Source organism: Haliaeetus albicilla, chromosome 4, assembly GCF_947461875.1.
Source record: "Haliaeetus albicilla chromosome 4, bHalAlb1.1, whole genome shotgun sequence".
NCBI lineage: Eukaryota > Metazoa > Chordata > Aves > Accipitriformes > Accipitridae > Haliaeetus > Haliaeetus albicilla.
The window spans coordinates 3,324,017-3,342,596 of record NC_091486.1 but is presented as its reverse complement, the minus strand read 5'-3'; the positions used below and the strand labels follow the sequence as shown (position 1 = coordinate 3,342,596).

The window sequence follows — 18,580 nt, the reverse complement described above, 5'->3', positions numbered from 1 at the left end:
TAGCCTGCTCCTCCTGCCAGCTCTTCCAGTGGTAGCCAAAGCGGTGGTGCTGGAGATTCAGGAGTAGGACACTGGAGATGATGGTTAGAAGGAAAAGACCAAAGGGAAGGAAGACATTTTAAAGTTGTCCATATTTATGCGGTCTTTTTATGGGATACAGAGTTAAGGTCTATAAAACTGCACTGTGTAGTAGGGTAGCACGCACCATTCCAGCAGCTGCTTGGTGATTTCGGTATTATTTCTGTTGAGGCAAAAGTTTAGCCAGAAGGCTTTCTAGCTTTGATGAATATTTTCACACACAGTAGTTTTGCACTGAAATGTGTGATACCGGATTTCAGAGCAGTAACTGTTGTGTTTTTAATACCAGGTGCAACTCCAGTAGTTCCTACTCGAGCAGCAACTCCAAGATCGATGAGGAATAAATCGCATGAAGGAATTACAAATTCTGTGATGCCAGAATGTAAGACTCCTTTCAAGTTGATGATAGGGGCATCTAATGCCATGGGTAGGCTTTATGTGCAAGAAATGGCTGGAAGCCAGCAACAAGAACTTCATTCTGTCTATCCTAGGCAGAGATTGGGTAGTAATGAACTTGGACAGAAGTCTCCGTATCGTGGCAGTCATGGTGGGATGCCCAGTCCAGCTTCATCAGGATCACAGATATACGGAGATGGCTCAATCTCTCCTAGGACTGACCCACTTGGAAGCCCTGATGTTTTCACAAGGAACAATCCCAATTTTCATGGAGCACCCAACTCTAGTCCTATTCACATGAACAGGACACCTCTATCTCCACCATCAGTAATGCTACATGGTTCTCCCATACAGTCATCCTGTGCAATGGCTGGAAGGACTAATATACCTCTTTCCCCAACCTTGACCACAAAAAGCCCAGTAATGAAAAAACCCATGTGTAATTTTTCAACTGGTATGGAAATACCACGAGCAATGTTTCACCATAAACCTCCCCAAGGTCCACCCCCACCGCCTTCTTGTGCTCTTCAGAAAAAGCCATTAACATCAGAAAAGGATCCACTTGGCATACTTGACCCTATTCCTAGCAAACCAGTGAATCAGAATCCCGTTATCATTAACCCAACTACTTTCCATTCAAATGTCCACTCTCAGGTACCCGTGATGAATGTAAGCATGCCTCCTGCTGTCGTCCCTTTGCCAAGTAATCTTCCTTTGCCAACTGTAAAACCTGGTCACATGAATCATGGAAGTCATGTTCAAAGAGTTCAGCATTCTGCTTCAACTTCCCTCTCTCCTTCACCAGTGACGTCCCCGGTGCATATGATGGGATCCGGGATTGGAAGGATCGAGGCTTCTCCCCAAAGATCACGCTCTTCTTCCACGTCATCAGATCATGGAAATTTCCTGCTGCCTCCAGTAGGACCACAGTCATCCTGTAGTGGTATTAAAGTTCCTCCCAGGTCCCCAAGGTCAACAATAGGGTCACCGAGACCATCTATGCCATCTAGCCCTTCCACCAAGCATGATGGACTTAATCAATACAAGGACATCCCTAACCCATTAATTGCTGGAATGAGTAATGTATTAAATCCTCCAAACAATGCAGTTTTTTCTACTGCATCGGCTGGAAGTGGTTCCTTGAAGAGTCAGCCTGGTTTGCTGGGAATGCCTTTAAATCAGATCTTGAACCAGCACAATGCTGCCTCTTTTCCAGCAAGTAGTTTACTCTCAGCAGCAGCCAAAGCACAGCTAGCAAATCAAAATAAACTTGCTGGTAACAACAATAACAGCAGTAGCAATTCTGGACCTGTTGCCAGCGGTGGCAACAACGAAGGACATAGCACTTTAAATACCATGTTCCCTCCTGCTGCCAATGTGCTTCTACCAACGACTGAAGGGCAAAGTGGCCGAGCAGCACTGAGAGATAAATTGATGTCTCAGCAAAAAGATCCTCTGAGGAAAAGAAAGCAGCCGACCACCACGGTGTTGAGTTTGCTGAGACAGTCTCAGTTGGACAGTTCTGGAGTTTCCAAAGCTGGATCTGATTTGATAAGAAAGCAAAGTCAAAGCTCTTTTCCCATCAGTTCTATGTCCCAGCTACTTCAGTCCATGAGTTGTCAAAGCTCTCACATGAGCAGCAATAGTACCACCAGTTGTGGGAGCTCAAATACTGCTTTACCTTGCTCTGGTAACCAGATGCATTTTGCAGACACCAGTATGAACTCTGGCAGTCTCCAGAACTCGCTGGCACAGAGTTTACCCTTGCGAGGGGAAGGTGTGCACTGCCAGAACACAAACACTAACTTTGTCCACGGTACTAGCCCGGGCACAACCAACCATCTTGCAGGTTTAATAAATCAGATGCAGGCTAGCGGGAACTGTGGGATGCTCAGTCAGTCAGGAATGGCATTAGGAAATTCATTACATCCGAACCCACCTCAGTCGAGAATCCAGGCATCCTCCACTCCAGTGATACCAAACAGCATTGTTAGCAGCTGTAATCAAACAAGTCCTGAAGCAGGTACGTTTCCTTCTAAAAGGATACCCCTATGTTTGACTGCTTGGAAATATATGATGACTATTCTTAAACGGGTTCCTTTTACGTATCTACTTTTTAAACTTGAGTTTACCAATATGAAAAGTCTGCCTATTTCATGCTGATACCCAGATACTCAAAAATAAAACAAATAAGAAAAACCAGTGGTAGACTAAAATATATCTCCCTTTTCCTGAGCAAAATCATCCTGGCCTCCTCCTTGTGACAACTCTTGCTTCTATTAACTTCCACACACTCTGCATAAATAAAATCCGTGCACTTCTGTACATACCCAGACCTCAGCTTTTGCCACTTGCCCAAATAAATTGGAGGTGTTTTGCAGCATGCCCTGCTACTTCAACCCTAGAATGCTATGGCTAACCTGGCAGTGTATGTCCAGGCTATACATATGTTCTTTGCTGCTTGCATTAAAGAGTTGGTGTTATCAGAGATTGGAGCAGTTACTAGGAGTACAAAAGTACAAAATAACCCTTTTCAGGGACATCGCGGGGGAATGGCAAGTCTGTGTTTGCCTTTATCATGATAATTTTACTAAGCTGGTAATTAAATGGTTGAATAAACTGTATATTCAGTTGGAAGAGTGCAGAGAGATTTCCTGGTTTATGCATCAGTGAAGACTTGGAGAGGAAACAGGTATGCTGCGGTTACTATCTCCATGCTTTTTAAAGATAAAAGGGAGAGAGCTCAAAAACGTGTATTTCATTTAACCACTACTGGTTGAACAAAGTATGCAGTTTTGAAAGATGGTACTGTGTTAATTTCTTAAGCAGAAAGAAAACCTTCCGTTTGATATTTCAGACTTTCAGCTTGGTTAACTTTCAAAGCGTGTGTTTGATACAGACATAGCTAAACTATGTCAGGTCAAACAGAAGTGACTGTAAGTGTGCAAGCGGTCTCTCTCGTTAACCCAAGAAAGAACCTGATGTGTATTCCTGAGCTTCCTCCGAGAGAGCTGTTTATTCTTTAAAACACAGAATGGAATTACATAAAAATGGACTTATATAAAAATATTTTCTGGTATCATGCTGGTCACAGTGTCTGATGACTTTTAAGGGTTTCTTTCCATTCCTGGAGAAAAAAAGGCATTTTTTTTTCCTTAGACATGTTGGCGGTTTGTGTTACAAGCAAGCAGCTATTAATCCTTGTGTGGCTGTTTTGCCTTGTCATGCTGACAAAGAGGAGTATTTCCTGATACAGTCTGTCTCTTCTGAGACTTTGTACTCTCTTCTGAACAGAGCAAAGGTCTGGTTTTGCCTTAGGAGCTTGCTTCCCTGTCCCACTAAACATACTATGGAATCCCTTTAGCAGAAACTCTGGGTTTCCACCTCTGTTGAGTTCAGCGGGGACCACTGGTGTGTATGGGTTCTTCTGAATTGTCACTGTCCACACAGCTGAAGAAAGCTGTGAACGTGTTGCAGCATTGGACTACGTTAACTTGCCCTCCAGAGAACAGAAAAGACTGAACGTTATGCGAGATAAGAGCCTGTGCGCCGGCGGTTACCGTCAAGAAGCTGAGCAGTAGTAATTCACCCCCTGTGGGGTACGGGTTGAAAAGGTTCAAGATTAAGAGAAGTTTTACGTTACATGGAAGTTATCAATAAAATGTTCCTTAAAGACTACTAAAGTGGGCTTCTAAGAACGAGAATCCAAGTTCATCCCCATGCGGGATCTTCTTGTTCCTGCTCCGTCACTTTGAGCCAGCCTTATGCTATAGCCATGCCCTGCTTTGGTGTGGTGGTAGCTGGGACCACCCGTGAAGGCTGCCTTCGGGTTGATGTGTTAGTTCATCAGAGCCTTTCCTTCTATTCCCAGTCCTTGTCTTCAGGCAAGCTGAATTTCTGCCCGAGAAGACAGATGCGACAGAAAAAAAAAATCTGTGCGTGTGTCAAAGCCCCATGAAGAAAGGTTTCAACATAAACAGCCAATTCAGTTCTTGTCAATATAGGAATAGTAATACGTATATAACCCCACCTGGAAACTTCTGTTCTGCTGTGGTATTTCTACAGAATGGTATTTCTAATACCCTGGAGGTAGCTGATAGAATTATAGCAATATAATTATGGGGCCTTAAAGTGACACTTTTTTTCTTATCTAAATGATAAATGGTAGTTCTGTGTAGGCAAAGACTAGAAAGATTTGAATATGTTCTCTTCCTCACTACTGAATGGGTTTGTTTCTTTCATTTTGATGCTTGCAGGATACACACAACCTGCATTTAATTATTTTATTAATATCCACGACGGCTAGAAGCCTAGAGACCTGTTTTCTTCTTTAAGATGAAATTTCAGATTCTGTTATCTTTGTATTATTCCCAGGAGCAAGGCCCTAAAACGGCGCATAAACCTTCATCCAGCCTCCTGCCTGAGTCATTGCAGCAGCGTGGGGCTCAGGCGTAAGATTTAAATCTAATCCATAGCCTGTGAAAATCCAGATAGGGACATTTTGTCGTATTTGCAGGAGAATGGAGGCATTCTTTCCATGAAACAAGTGTGAAATGTTGAGTGTTTTGCATTAATAATAACCTTTAAAAATAAAAGTTCGTTACCGGTCTGCATTCAGTTAAGTAGACAAAACTGCTAAGAGGTATATTGTGAATTATTCTGTACAGAGGTATAGAGAGTTGTTAGTGTTGGTGGATGGAGCTGAGCAGTGTCAGACATGCCGCGTGAACGTGCTTTCAGGAGCGGTTTAGCCGAGTAAGGTGTCTTCAGGAAACTCTTGTGCTCATATTTGAGTTTGTGGCTTTTTCTTTTGTTTTATTTCTAAGTATTTTAATTGCTAAATCTGTTTTCTGTTTCTGTGCCAGCATTCAGAATAGCTACTAATCAGAAAATAGTTCCTGAGAGGAAAAATACTGAGAATCATCACAATTAGATAGCTGGTTATTGTCTAAGCTTTTAATTCTATTTTAACCACATGGACCAAGTTTTATTATTCTAGCTTTTGTTTCTTCTTCCACAGATAATATCTTTAGTTTCCAGGTAATTTTCAGTATGAGTGTGTTGGAATTAAAAATTAATAAATACAAAAATAAAAATTTCTATTTATGCAGTAGAAAGTTTTTGCGGTTTTCCAAGTTTAAGCCCTTGAAAACAAGTTTGATGCTCAATTAATTCTTTATTAACAATTTCAGTCTCTCAGTTATATAGTATTTGGGTTACAAGCACTGTTTAATAACAGCTGTCTTACAGGAAGAGCTAGCAGCAAGTCTGTATAGATTATTTAGGGCTATTCGTTTGAAAAGAGTCCATTTTCTGCCAGGAGACGGGGTTCTAGACTCATTTTTTCTAGTGAGTGGTGTTAATATTTCTGTTAACCTTTGACGCTGTATTCCTCATTAATCAAGCCCTCAGACTTCTGATACAAGCTGAGGTAGAATCCAGTTTGGAAGCTTTAAGATTTATTCATTGCGCCACTTTGCCTCTCAGAAGTAGCCTTTGGATTTGTCTGTTCTTTTTGTAAAATGGGACTGCATCACTGTGTGATACATTTTATTGTAAAGTCTGGTTCATTTATTTTTTTTATTGCTGTTAGCATGTGCCATTAGTCCAGAAGTTCACAGTGTAGAAAATCTGCGTGTGAGTGTTGAACATTCAACATGCAAATCCTGCTAAGAATGCAACATGCATAAATGATGGGATTGATGAAAACAAGTGAAAAATATTTGGGAGTAAAAGCTATATACAGCTGATAAGGGAAATCAAGGCAACTAGTATAATAACCATAATGAATAGAAATAAAGATAAGTTGTCTCAAATATCAGAACATCAGAAATATGAGAAAGTCTAGGTTGATAAGTTTAGTAGTGACAGGTAAAGGGCAGATTTGGCAAACAAAGGCTATATCCCTTCCACAGAGTCAGAACAGTAATTTTTACTGGTGAAATTTACAGAATAGAAAGTAGTAAAATATAATTAAATAGGGAGGAGCTTCTGTCCCACTCAAACAGAATTTATTTTAATGTAGCCAAATACAGTGTAATGTAATTGGGAATGGAACATTGCCTTGGAAAACAGTGACTCGAAGGGTTTTAGGAGGCTTTGATTTAATAGACTTAATGCAAACTGTCAGATCAGTGCTGTTGAGAAAAACAAACAAACAAACAAAAAAAACCCAACCAAAACCAAACCATAAAAAGAGAAGCTTGGTGGATCCTTGGAAGCACAGAAATGGGAATACGCAGTGGAACTGGGGATGCTCCTGGCTCTGTGTATAGTTGAGAAAACCAGAGTTAGGACGTGGCATTCTGGCTAGCAGTGGTCACTGCTCGTGAAAGGTACAGAAATACCAGCGATTTCAAAGGAGGGCAGCAAAACTGGTATGGGTGGTTGTCGACCAGACCTGGGGATGCAAGCCCTAGAGGCAATGTCTGTGCTGTTTTCCAGGAGATCCTGAAGTCACGCTCACCTCCCACGCTGTCAGCTTGTCAGCAGACCAGATGCCAGGGAGTTGAGCTGGATGGAAGGTATTCCAGCGCTTGGGAATTCCCTGAAATCTGCTTTTTCAAAGAAGTACCCAGGGAATAGTATCTCTTCCTACAAGTATTTATTCTTGGGCACTATCTGAAAAGGTGGAGGGCTGAATTATTTTTACCTTGTTGGCAGACATTCGCTAGCAACTTCAGTGGCTGAAAGCTGGTACATTCAGCGTCAAAGAAACAAGTGGTTTCCTTTTTGTGAGAATACTAAATGTTGAAATCCTCTAGCAGAGGACATGTTGAGTATATGAACAGGGAGAGTCTTAAAGAAATTTCGCAACCTGCATGTGCGTAGGATAATTTTGAATGATGATGGTGGTCGCTTCTGACCTTAGCATCGGCTCAGCTCGGTTCCCCTCTTGCTGCCCTCCCGTACTGACCTTCGGGTGGCACGAAGAACTGCGCTGCTTTCACACTCACTGCTCAGAATAGTTATACATCTGTGTTAAACTTTATAACGTAGCCTCGTTATCAGGATTTCATCCCAATATAACCTAAAGGACTCGTGAAAGATTTTTTTTCTGCCAAACTGACAGTTGGCTAGAGCTAGTCAAAGTGGAGCAATTGGGGATTGTCTTCTTGCAGAATCAGAAACTATCTTGTTGATAATCAGATTACAGCTCACAGAAAAAATATTTTCAAATCAGACCGGCCTTTGGTTTTTTTTCTTCTTCAGCAGCATGGGGGGGACAGGTCCCAGTTCTCTGCCATTTGTCATGTTTAGTTTCCTCTTGCCTGTGCCTATAGCACAAAGCTATGTCTCCTGAGGAGTGGATTCCTTTAGTCTAACTAAAGGATTTGTCCTTAATTTAGGTGAAAAATACTGATGAAAAGTACTGCTTCAGATTTTAATTTGTGAACCTGTTTTTCTTTGTAGTTTGGGGTAAGTATTCTCCCTTACCTGCTGGGGAGCTGTGACTAAATGCTTTAGATGGAAAGGAATGATGCTGCAGTCACGTCCATATTTTAATGATGTGAGGAACCTAAAGCATAAAGTGTTACATGAATAAAAGGTTAAATGTACTGTTGGATGTAGTGGTAGTTATCAACATAATGTAGGCCCTTGCTTCTCTGAAAAGGGTCTTTCCTATGCATGAAAGAAGATGGAGTATTTTAGAAGATACCACATTAAACATGTACAAAGTGACATATTCTAGTATGTGAGTCTCTGGATTTGCTCCCCAAAATTACTCTTATACATCATAGAATTACAAAATCAGTAGAACTTCTTGACTTGAAATTCAGAAGAGTATCTGGCTGGCATCCTTCATGGGGCTTGCTGTGTCTGAGAAAAGTTTCTATTAAACTGAAATAACCCCTAGACAGGATGCCAACCAGCTACTCTTCTAATTACAAAGCCAATTGAAATGTTCGATTGATTTGGGATTTCGGCATTTATATAAATGTACAGAGGGACTTTTTGCGGGGGGGTGGGGGGCTGTGATTATAAGGAATCACTGTTACTTAAACCTGGAACTCAACATTCTACTCTATTTCCCCTTGTTATTTTGGGGAGAAAGAAGTGATTATTTTTCTATTCAAATGAGAACTATGAATAACGGGGAAAACGTTCTCCATGAAGAATAAGGTTTCCAGGTGTGAGACAGGTATGGTAGGTCAGGTCTGCTCCCTACCCTGCAATTCAAATGAATATTCTCATTTATTTGCTCTTTTTAACTCTTGATAGAAGATTTATGCACAAAACCACTCTTATTCTCCGAACATAAAGGAATTACTGACTTAGTAGGCATCAGCAATCATATTAGGTAAAACTTAATTGTTAACCTGATAGACTTTTATACAGTCAGTGTAAACATACTTGCTACCACGAGGTTTACAGTGGAAGAAAAATTTGGAAGTGGAATAGATTTGTCTTTTCAAATTACCTCTATTTACGAATGTTTATTGTTAGCAAGTGCTAGCAAATTGGAAAAACTTAGGAATCAGCTCAATCTCTACTTAATTAACTCAGTTGTTTAGTTCAGGGAGCTGAAATGAATAAGCTTCTAATTTTAGTAGAAGTGGAAAAAGGAAATGTAGGAATAATTTATTTATAGCTATATCAGACATGTTATGCTGGTTGAGTTTTGGTGAGCGAAGACCAGAAATGGTACTATTAACTGAGCGCTGGCTTGTCGAGGGTTGTGCTGGGATGACGTACCGCTTCTCCCGCATCCTGGGGCACGTGCGAGGCTCGCTCGGGAAAGGCGTGCAGTTATGTAGACCTCAACGTTGCTACTACGTCCTTCATCCTTGTCTTTGAACTTGATACCGTCAATGTATATTAGCTATACTCTGACCTCACCTGCTGTCTGGGGCCCTTCAGGCACGGCCAGACGCAGTGCTTGAATCGCGGTGGTGTTACCTCCGAGATAGATACCGAGCTTAAAAGCTCAGCTCTGCTGAGCTCCGCTTACCGAGAGCATCGCTTGCTTAGACACACAGCTTGGTTTTTTCTTGTGTTGTTTTGTTTCTTAAAATTTGAATTTGCTGGTAACTCACAGTGTTTGAGTTAACCAGACTCTTAACTGGTTAGTGTTTTAAGTGCCATACATTCTTCTAGGAATTTATATTAATAAAAGTTGGAGTATTTGTAAAAAATAATAATAAAATAATACAGAAAGATGAGTCTTATTTTATTAAAGATGTTATTGTGAAGGAGAACAATTAATTATATAAGATTTTTCCGTACATATTTAGCTCTCACCATCTTCTGAAAATATTCTTAAGCAGAACCAGTGGGCAATTCCAAAACTTGCTAGAGGGTGGAGTGGGCACTATTGAAAGAAATAACGCTTTTTATTGAATTTTTAATTTCCAAATTTGCAATAAAATGTTTTACCTCATCTGCAATGCATCTCCCACAATTGTGAATGGGGGAACGATACAGGACGAGGTCAGACCAAGTGCCAGTGCTGAGAAAATACTGAAAAACTACCTTCATTTGTATGCTGTTGTCTTGACAGTTTTTTACTAGAAGAGTGTTTCTGCTTTCGACTAACAGCTAAGCACATAAGAACAGTTTTCCCAAAGTCATTTTAAAAACAGCAGTGATGGTAAAATGCTGAAGTCGGAAGAGACAGGGGCAAGGAGAAGAGCCAAGACCAAAATTCAGTCAGGTATTTAAAAAAAAAAAAAAAAGCCTAATTTTAAGCATTTCTGTTGTCGTAGAAACTGCTTTGGGCTTTTTGCCCTTCCCCCAGAATTCTGACAGACTCATTCTTGACTAAGTCACTTTTCAGAAGATGCAGAGACTGCATGCTGTAGTCCTCAGTGATTTTCATCCTTAAAATAATCTGCTAAAGCAAGAGTTTGAAAAACACTATTAAGAACGGGGCCAACATTACAGCTGTTTTCTTGTAAGTAAGAAAAAAAATATGATCATGCAGCGTTATGCCTTTGGTAGTCATAGTAATACGCTCAGCTGCTACAGTGATAAGCGTGATATTATGGATAGGCAGTTAAACCTGTTTCACAGAAGAGCACATTCTGTGCGGACGGAGTATTGTATATGAGGGGAGTTCATGTTTTTAACTGGTTCTGCTGGGCTGAGAAGGATGTTTTATTTATTGGTCCGTTGTTCGTGATTTCTCTGTTGTCTCAAGGGAGTGCATGATCTCGATAAGGAAAACAACTGACGGTAGTTTGCGGTTAACTGCTGAATTATGGTTTCTTCGGAATTGAAAGCACTATAATAAATGTGATACCAGATAAATATCTTAAATGTTTTCCATTCCAAAAAGAAAACGGAGAGTATAATTATAAAAATGTATAGCTCTTGGTTCTAAGTTTATAGGTAAGTGATGGAATATGTAGTTAAAGCAAGACCATGTTGTCTCAAATTTTTTAAGGATTATGAGGTCATATCATTTCCATCAGCGATTATACTTCTGTGAAAGTTAAGCCTCTTAAAATCACTAGCTTAACAATATTGCTACTGGTGCAAACTATGTGTTCGTATCTCTAAGTTGATATTAATTCTTATTTTGTATTAGTATTGCAGTAGCTTCTGGAGGCCTCGAGCGCAGATTGGTGACCCTATGAGGTAGAAGTTGCACTAACCTTTTGAGATAGAGTAGTAATTACAATGCCTAAGTGATCTTTTCTACTTTCACACCTTCATAATCTCAGGGTAAGGCATGCAGTGGAACTTTCTTCTCTCCACTCTGGCTGGACCTTTTTGAAAGGATTGTGCAGCTCTCTTCTGCAAGAGCTACTGAGTTTTACCCTAGGAGAGGTTGGAAGTGGTGGAGGGTTTAGCAAGAAGCTCACTACGTGGCCAAGGAGTTAAATGTGAGTCTCTGTCAAGGGTTTCAAAAACTTGAAATGTTCTAAACTAAAAAAGCAATAAAGAAAATATCAAATATAAAATAAAGCTAGCTGCATTTTTATTGAATATGCAGAAAAGTAAGAATTGAGAAAGTGGTATCTATAACATTTGTTCTCAACTCTTAAAATGTTTTAGGTGTTAATGGCTAATGAGCAAGTTCTGCACTTTTAGATTCCTAAGTACTTAATACACCTGTTTTATCGGTTATTTTTATTTTACAAATTCCAGCAATGTACTGTTGAGACTGTTGAAATACTAGAGTACATAATGGATAGTTTCACAGAGAAATGCGTTGTAAAACTTATTTGCATTATTATTTTCTATTTGGTATACTTTAACTGCAATTTTTTAGGAAAATGCTTATATAGTTAATGTTCTTTGATGTGATGGAAATACTTTTAGCATCTATGAAGGCTACTATAGTTTGCTTTCGGTTTGAATTGTCTGGTTTCTAGGGAAGCTGAGCATTATTCACAGTATGTGAAGTCATTACCATTCCTACATATTTATATGCAGACATGATTCTTCCACTGCAGAAATGATGTATGGTTTTTGATTCTTTCCTTTTGTTTAGTTTGAAGTCAACAGCTCATACCCCAACTTCTCTTTCCGCGGACAGCCATTGAAGCTTGCCATACAAGTCTTCATATTGTTCAAATCTTAATATTGTTTAAAACCCAGGACTGAAAACAAGATAGACCTCTGACTACATCCTGCCATCCCAACAGCATATGTGTACCTATGGGTCCCTGTCTTTTCATGGTAGCATAATGCGGAGATATTAACGATAAATATCTTCTGCTCTAATTTTCTTTCTTTTAAGTGAGCAAGGAGAATGAATCTTCTCAAACACAAACTGATTTCATAATGCCCATTATTTTATTGTATTCGCTTAAGAATACTTGTCAAGCAATACTTCAAAAAAAGGTACGCGGATAAAATCCACACAGGAAAATAAACCTTCTTTCAAAAGAAAACAAAATAAAAATGCTCATAAATAAAATACTATAGCCCACAAAGTAATAATTTAAAAAAATATATGTCCTATTCAATTTCCATTTATTTACTCCCAAAACATTTATTTGACTCTCTAAGAGAACAATAGATCTACTTTTTCAGCATTCTGGATATTTCTTCTCGCTGCATTACAAAGACGGTTCCTTTTTCTCAACAACTGGCAAAAGAAACTTTTGGCAGGCACTTCTGTCTGCAGGAGCTGGAAGCCAGCGTTTGTCTTAGGCTTTTATGGCTTTTAGTCTAACTCCTTCATCTTTTTTTCATTCCCCTTTTACTCTTAAGAGCTTCTGGTTATTAAGGCCTGTTGTTTACGGAGCCAACATGCACGATACCTTGGGTTTCCAGGATTCAAAATACCTTGTTTTTATGAAACTTGGAATCAAACTTGTGATTTCCTTTTAGCTTTCAACTCCCATTCGTGTTTCTCATCAAAAGCTTCCTAACTGTCATCTTGGAGCCTGGATACAGTAATAACGAACCGTTTCGTGGTGGAGTTTTGGGTGAGCGAACACGCTGTCGAAACTCTTTGGTGCTGCGGTGCATCTTCTTTTCTTCTGGCTGTCATCCTTCTGCAGGACTGAAAGAAATCCAAGCGGTCGGAATTGCAGTCCTGCTTTCCTTACAGCACTGCTGGCCAAGACAACTTGTTTGCGTGGGGCTCTTTTTTCAGCTGACATCCACCATCTGGTTTCCACAGTCATCCTGCCCTCGTTGAAAATTCTAGAAAATACAATGTATGGGTCTAGATATCACTTTGAATAAAAGACAGACCTCAGAGGACATCCAGAGTCAGTTCCAGATCACCTCTGCTACACTTTGGTGCTGCTGCCCAATTTGGAAGGACAGGTCTCTTATTAGGACTTTTCTTCTCTTGTACTTGCAGTGTAGCTGATAGCATTGCTTCGATGAGGCACGTTACATTTTTCCGTGCTGTTCAGAGAACTCTTCACAGCTTCACGCTGCCGATGCCAGGCATCGCTTTCTTCTCATTGCACCTTGTCTTTTCGTGAGTCGAAAAGACAGGACTGCTCATATTTGTCCTGGATCTTGGAGATTTCATTTTGAAACTGGGGAAGGACAGTTCAGAGGGCTCTCCGAGGGCTCTCGTGGTCCTCCCAGAGGAAGATGGCCTTCTGCACCTTGTTTATTCAGTGCTATCAATCACAGTTATGGAAATTATCCATGTTTTATAAAGGGGAAAAAATAATTCAGATTTTTGTCTTTTGGATTGGGGCCAAACGTTCAAAAGAAGTTTAGCAGCACTATATTTTAATGAGAATGGGTTTGCATGCATTTCTTCATCTGGAATATTGACTTGTTGGAGGTGGCGTTTTGGAAGAGATCCAGAGATCATATTGTGGCAGTTCAGTCTGTTGCTGGAGATAGATTTGTCCCAGAATGCAGTTGTAAATATTGTATTGGCTACTACCCAATTCAGGACTTCTCTACACCAATTCCTACCGTGTCGTTCTGTGGGGCAGGTTTAACAGAAGCTGGGGGGGATATTTGCCTGTGTTTTCTTTTCCTGCTGAAGTCTGGCTGCTCATCGCCTCTTCAACTCCCAAACTTCTCAAGTCTGGATTGAAATAAGGACACATTTTCTTCCTCCTACTCAGAATCCACCCTTTTTTTTTTTCTTTCTTTCTTTCTTTCCCTAGTAGCAATTAATTAATTGCCTAATTAATCTGGAGAAAGGACAAGTGTTGAATGCACTCTAGACCTCTCAGGTTAGATCTCCAGAAGCAGTGTTTGACGGGGGTTAGAAAACAGAGCAGTGTTTGACAAAAACCTAGCAACAATTTTACAAGTTTGAGATTTGCTTCACACCAGATACTCTTCCATGTGGTCATTTACCTGCGTGGAATGGAAAGTAGGATCATAAATAAATTAAAAATGGAGATTAGGTCCACTTGAAAATACCAAAATTAGGTTTTATATTCATGAGAGCTCGCTGTATAGAATAGTTTCCTCATGCCTGAATTAAAAATCTATCCAAGTGCTGCTTAACACATTGAATACGATTTCTAGTAGCGAGGGAAGCCTGCCTTAGCTACCAAGGAAAAAGCTTGTATATCTGTCTTTCTCCTATTGCGGGAGTAAAGAGTTTCCAAAAAAATACTGCCTGAAACGAACTCATGCCTTAGAAAGTCCAGTATATCAGACTATTCCTGCAGGTCAGGCTAAGCTGACGGTAGCCTGGTTTTATCTATATGACAGTAAGATTTTATATGGAAGGTCATTTACAAGTGGGAGAAATAGCCATCTGAAGATGTTTGGGTATTACCTAGCCATCTTAAACTAGATGACAACTAGAGACACTCACGTTAAGTGTGTCTCAAGTGCAGTGACAGTTTTGGTTCAGCGAGCAGTTTTTCAGCCAACATTATTTAAGAGGCCCTATGTATTTTTTAAGTACGGTAGGCATCCGTCATGTGTCATTTGAGTGGTACAGCTGATTCTTCTGTTAAAACCATATAGGAATGGCGTTGTAATGGTATTTCTTACATCTCTAGTTTGGGACTTCTCCTAATATTTAAATCCTTGGAATGTCAGTTCTGGGTACTGATTTAAACAAAACAAAATAGAAAAATTTGAAAATTTCCTTTTTTGTGAGCAAACAGGTACCTGATAGTTAATAATGTGTATCAGTGTGGGCTCTGTAGCATACTGATCCGTTACAAGCCTGGCATGAGAGTTTGAAACTATTACAAGTGGGCGTGTTTTCTTTTCTCTGGTGAAACAAAAAGAATTTGCTTTTAGCCACAAGATTGTAAAGACTTCTCTGTTACTTTTCTAGAAATGCAGTTTAAAATATTTCAGAGATTAGTTAAAAAAAAGGAAGATGTGCAGTTGTATTTTAGTTTAGGTTCTCTGGGATTTGTGTAATTGAATTTGAGTAGCCAGAGTTTACGGTTGTGTGTTAAAAATAAGTAGTAAACATACACGTTGAATTTGATTTTGTGTTATGCCATTCATTTGTATGAACTGTGCTTTACTATTGGCTTATTTACAAAAACAGCAAAATACTGAAAGGAAAAAAAAGTGCACACACAAGAAAAATTGTTCTAACATATCATCTCAGTAGGTCATGTACACCTGGATGTGTAAACACGTGCTTGAGAGAATCTTTCTTTTTTCTGTTATGTTTCATTTTGGAGGCATTGCCAGAGGTGGCTTCCCTCCAGAATTAGGTAACGAGTAGCAGGACAGATACATTGGCAGAAAGCTGTGGTTTTCATTCATCTCTACCAATAGGTTTGCTGTTACTAGCTTCATCTTAGTTTTGAATAATTTCTGAGCAACTTGTCTGATTAGCAGCTTTTCATTGACTTTTATTGGGAAGGGTCTATAATTTGGAAGTCTGTATTTCTGAGCTAGAAAGCCGGGGAGGGCGTGGGTGCCAGTTTCTCAGTATGTATGAGACATTTGCCAGGCCTGGGGGTGTCAAGATATAGAGCATTTGCTATTCCTGCCTAATCTGAAATGTTAAACACAAAACCATAAGTGGAAATCCAGTGGGACATATATTTTGAGTGCATGGTTGGCTTTTCGTTCCTCAAGTGCTTATCTGTTTTTTTGTTCCAAACTGCTGCCTAGAGAAATGTACTTGTCATGAAACTGCTTTTACTGCTTTGTTAACATATTTCTCATCACAGCAGAATAGGATATCCTCTGCTTTATGATTACAATTTGTTTTTACTTTATCTTCTGTTAATTTATTATTTAATTTCTGTACTGATAATGGCACCTGGGAGAGAGGGTGTGATCTTTCTTCTCATGAATTCAATGCAGGGCCTCATGTACTGTGTTAATTTTGTACCTTTTTGAGTTGTCATAACGTTACAGTACTTGAAAAATGGTATTTTAAGTTACAAATGATGTAAAGATTTGATTCAGTTCTTACCAGTTAACAGTGCAGTTGTATATCCCTTTTCAAATAGTATTTGTTTAGAGAAATGATAAGTGATACTTTCTGATAATCATAGAATCATATGGATCATGATCAATACCTTCTGATCTCTGTCACGTGAGCTATACTTGCGGGCAGTTGGAATGGAAAATTATTTTATTGCATCAAAACCATAGTTAAATACTTTTATAATTATACAGTTTTATATAAATGCAGTAGATAATTTTAATACCCAAATTTTCTCCAGTGAATTGCAATGAATAAAGTAGAAAGGCATAGTTCATGGCAATTTCACTTGCTTTAATTCTTCTAGTCTCCTCTTACATGTTTTTTGTGTATGACCACTGTCAGTTCAAGACTCTGCCTTAAGTGAAAGACAATGAATAATTTATTTTATACTTCAGATTTGGTAAAGGGCTATAAAGATACCCAAATAAACTTTATTATTCTCTCCCTCTTTCCATGTAACACCCTCACAGTAAATCTACCCAGTTGGTCTTTCTTTTCAAGCCAAGTGATGGATATGACTAGACCACCCCAATTATTTACATTTTTTTTTCTTTATAAATTGTTGGGGTTTTTTGTCTGCTAACCTACATTGACCATAATATGTTTTGTTCATTAGATTTTATCACAGGCATTGTCATGACATGCAATTGTCATGATTGTATTTTTTCTTCAGGAGTCCAAAATAATTCATTCATGTCTCCCATTGATCCTTCTTCCTAGTAGTTAATTTCATACTGGTCCACGACTAGCTACATTAAGTTATGGTTGCTTTTAGGTTTATGCTAATCAAAATACGTAATGAACAAAATCTTATAGTATCCGCACTCAAAGAAATTTAAGGGAAATACAAGTGTATAGTTAAATAATTTCCAATGAGATGTAGCACAGCACGTAGTATGGGAAGTAGCTGATGGCAGATACGTTCATATTTAAAAAATACTCAAGTCCGGATGCTCAAAAGATTTTCTTTCCTGTGCATGGGTATCAAACGTTACTGTTTTGGATTGATCTAGTTAGTTTATAACTTTGATGATAGTCTCCCAACAGGCAGTATGCTGTTAATAGTTTTGTTCTTTTGCGTTGCAGGGGGTTCAGGACCGTCATCATCAATAGCCATAGCTGGCACCAGCCAACCGGCCATCACAAAGACAACATCTGTGCTTCAAGATGGTGTTATAGTCACTACTGCAGCTGGAAACCCACTTCAGAGCCAGCTGCCCATTGGGAGCGATTTCCCTTTTGCTGGCCACGAACACTCGCTTCATTTTCCGCAGAACAGCTCTTCAAACAACAATCTTCCACATTCTTTGAATCAAAACCTCCTCAATTCTCTACCTATCTCTTTGCCAGTGAATCAGCAACATCTCCTAAACCAGAATCTATTAAATATACTACAGCCTTCAGCAGGAGAAGGCAAGTCTGAGGTCAACCTCAACCCTTTAGGTTTTCTCAACCCGAATGTAAATGCTGCTTTAGCTTTTCTCTCCAGTGACGTGGATGGGCAGGTATTACAACCTGTTCATTTTCAGCTTCTAGCAACCCTCCTTCAGAACCAAGCCCAAGCAGCTGCCATGCTTCCCCTACCATCTTTCAATCTGACCATCTCAGATTTGCTGCAACAGCAAAATAACCCTTTACCCTCAGTAACCCAGATGACAGCCCCACCTGACCATTTGCCAAGCAATCAGTCAGAAAGCAACAGGGTGGAGACCCTTTTAACCAACCCCCTGGGCAACCCCATACCCAGCTTTTCAGGCACTGACACTACTTCTAACCCCCTGCTCCTCCCAGCTGTCTCTGGGGCCTCAGCATTAATGGCCTTGAATCCCCAGCTGGTGGGAGGTGTCCTGAACTCTGCATCGGGCAACACCGCTAATCATCCAGAGGTTTCCATAGCCACCTCCTCCCAAGCAACCACTACCACAACCACTACATCATCAGCAGTGGCAGCACTGTCTGTCTCAACCCTGGGTGGTGGGACAGCAGTGGTGTCAATGGCAGAAACATTGCTGAACATATCTAATAATGCTGGGAATACATCTGGTCCAGCTAAACTCAACAATAACTCTGTGGTGCCACAGCTACTTAACCCTCTACTGGGGACAGGTCTGCTTGGTAAGTTCAATTTCTTCACAGATATAAAAGGAAAAAAAAAAAAGGAAAAAAAAAAGGAAGAGGGTTGGGGAGGGGGAGTTTTGGATTCTAGTTTCTTTTTTTAAAGACTCCACTTTATCATACTTCTTTTTGTAAGGCTTTTGTATGTTACAGCTTGTTTATTTCTGTTGAGGAAAACATAACTGTTAT

At 39.7% G+C, this 18,580-nt stretch overlaps 1 protein-coding gene across 7 annotated transcripts in view; it reads left to right on the top strand.

Annotated features, from left to right (window-relative positions):
• Window positions 1-18,580, top strand: part of MBD5 (methyl-CpG binding domain protein 5) — a 146,660-nt gene that overhangs the window by 109,078 nt on the left and 19,002 nt on the right. For 5 of the 7 annotated variants that reach the window (XM_069780731.1, XM_069780729.1, XM_069780730.1 and 2 more), the window contains 2 exons: window positions 368-2,497; window positions 17,363-18,391. In XM_069780731.1, the coding sequence (XP_069636832.1) occupies window positions 368-2,497; window positions 17,363-18,391 (3,159 nt within the window). The remainder of the gene's footprint in view (window positions 1-367; window positions 2,498-17,362; window positions 18,392-18,580) is intronic. The other 2 variants (XM_069780733.1, XM_069780734.1) reach the window with 1 other exon arrangement.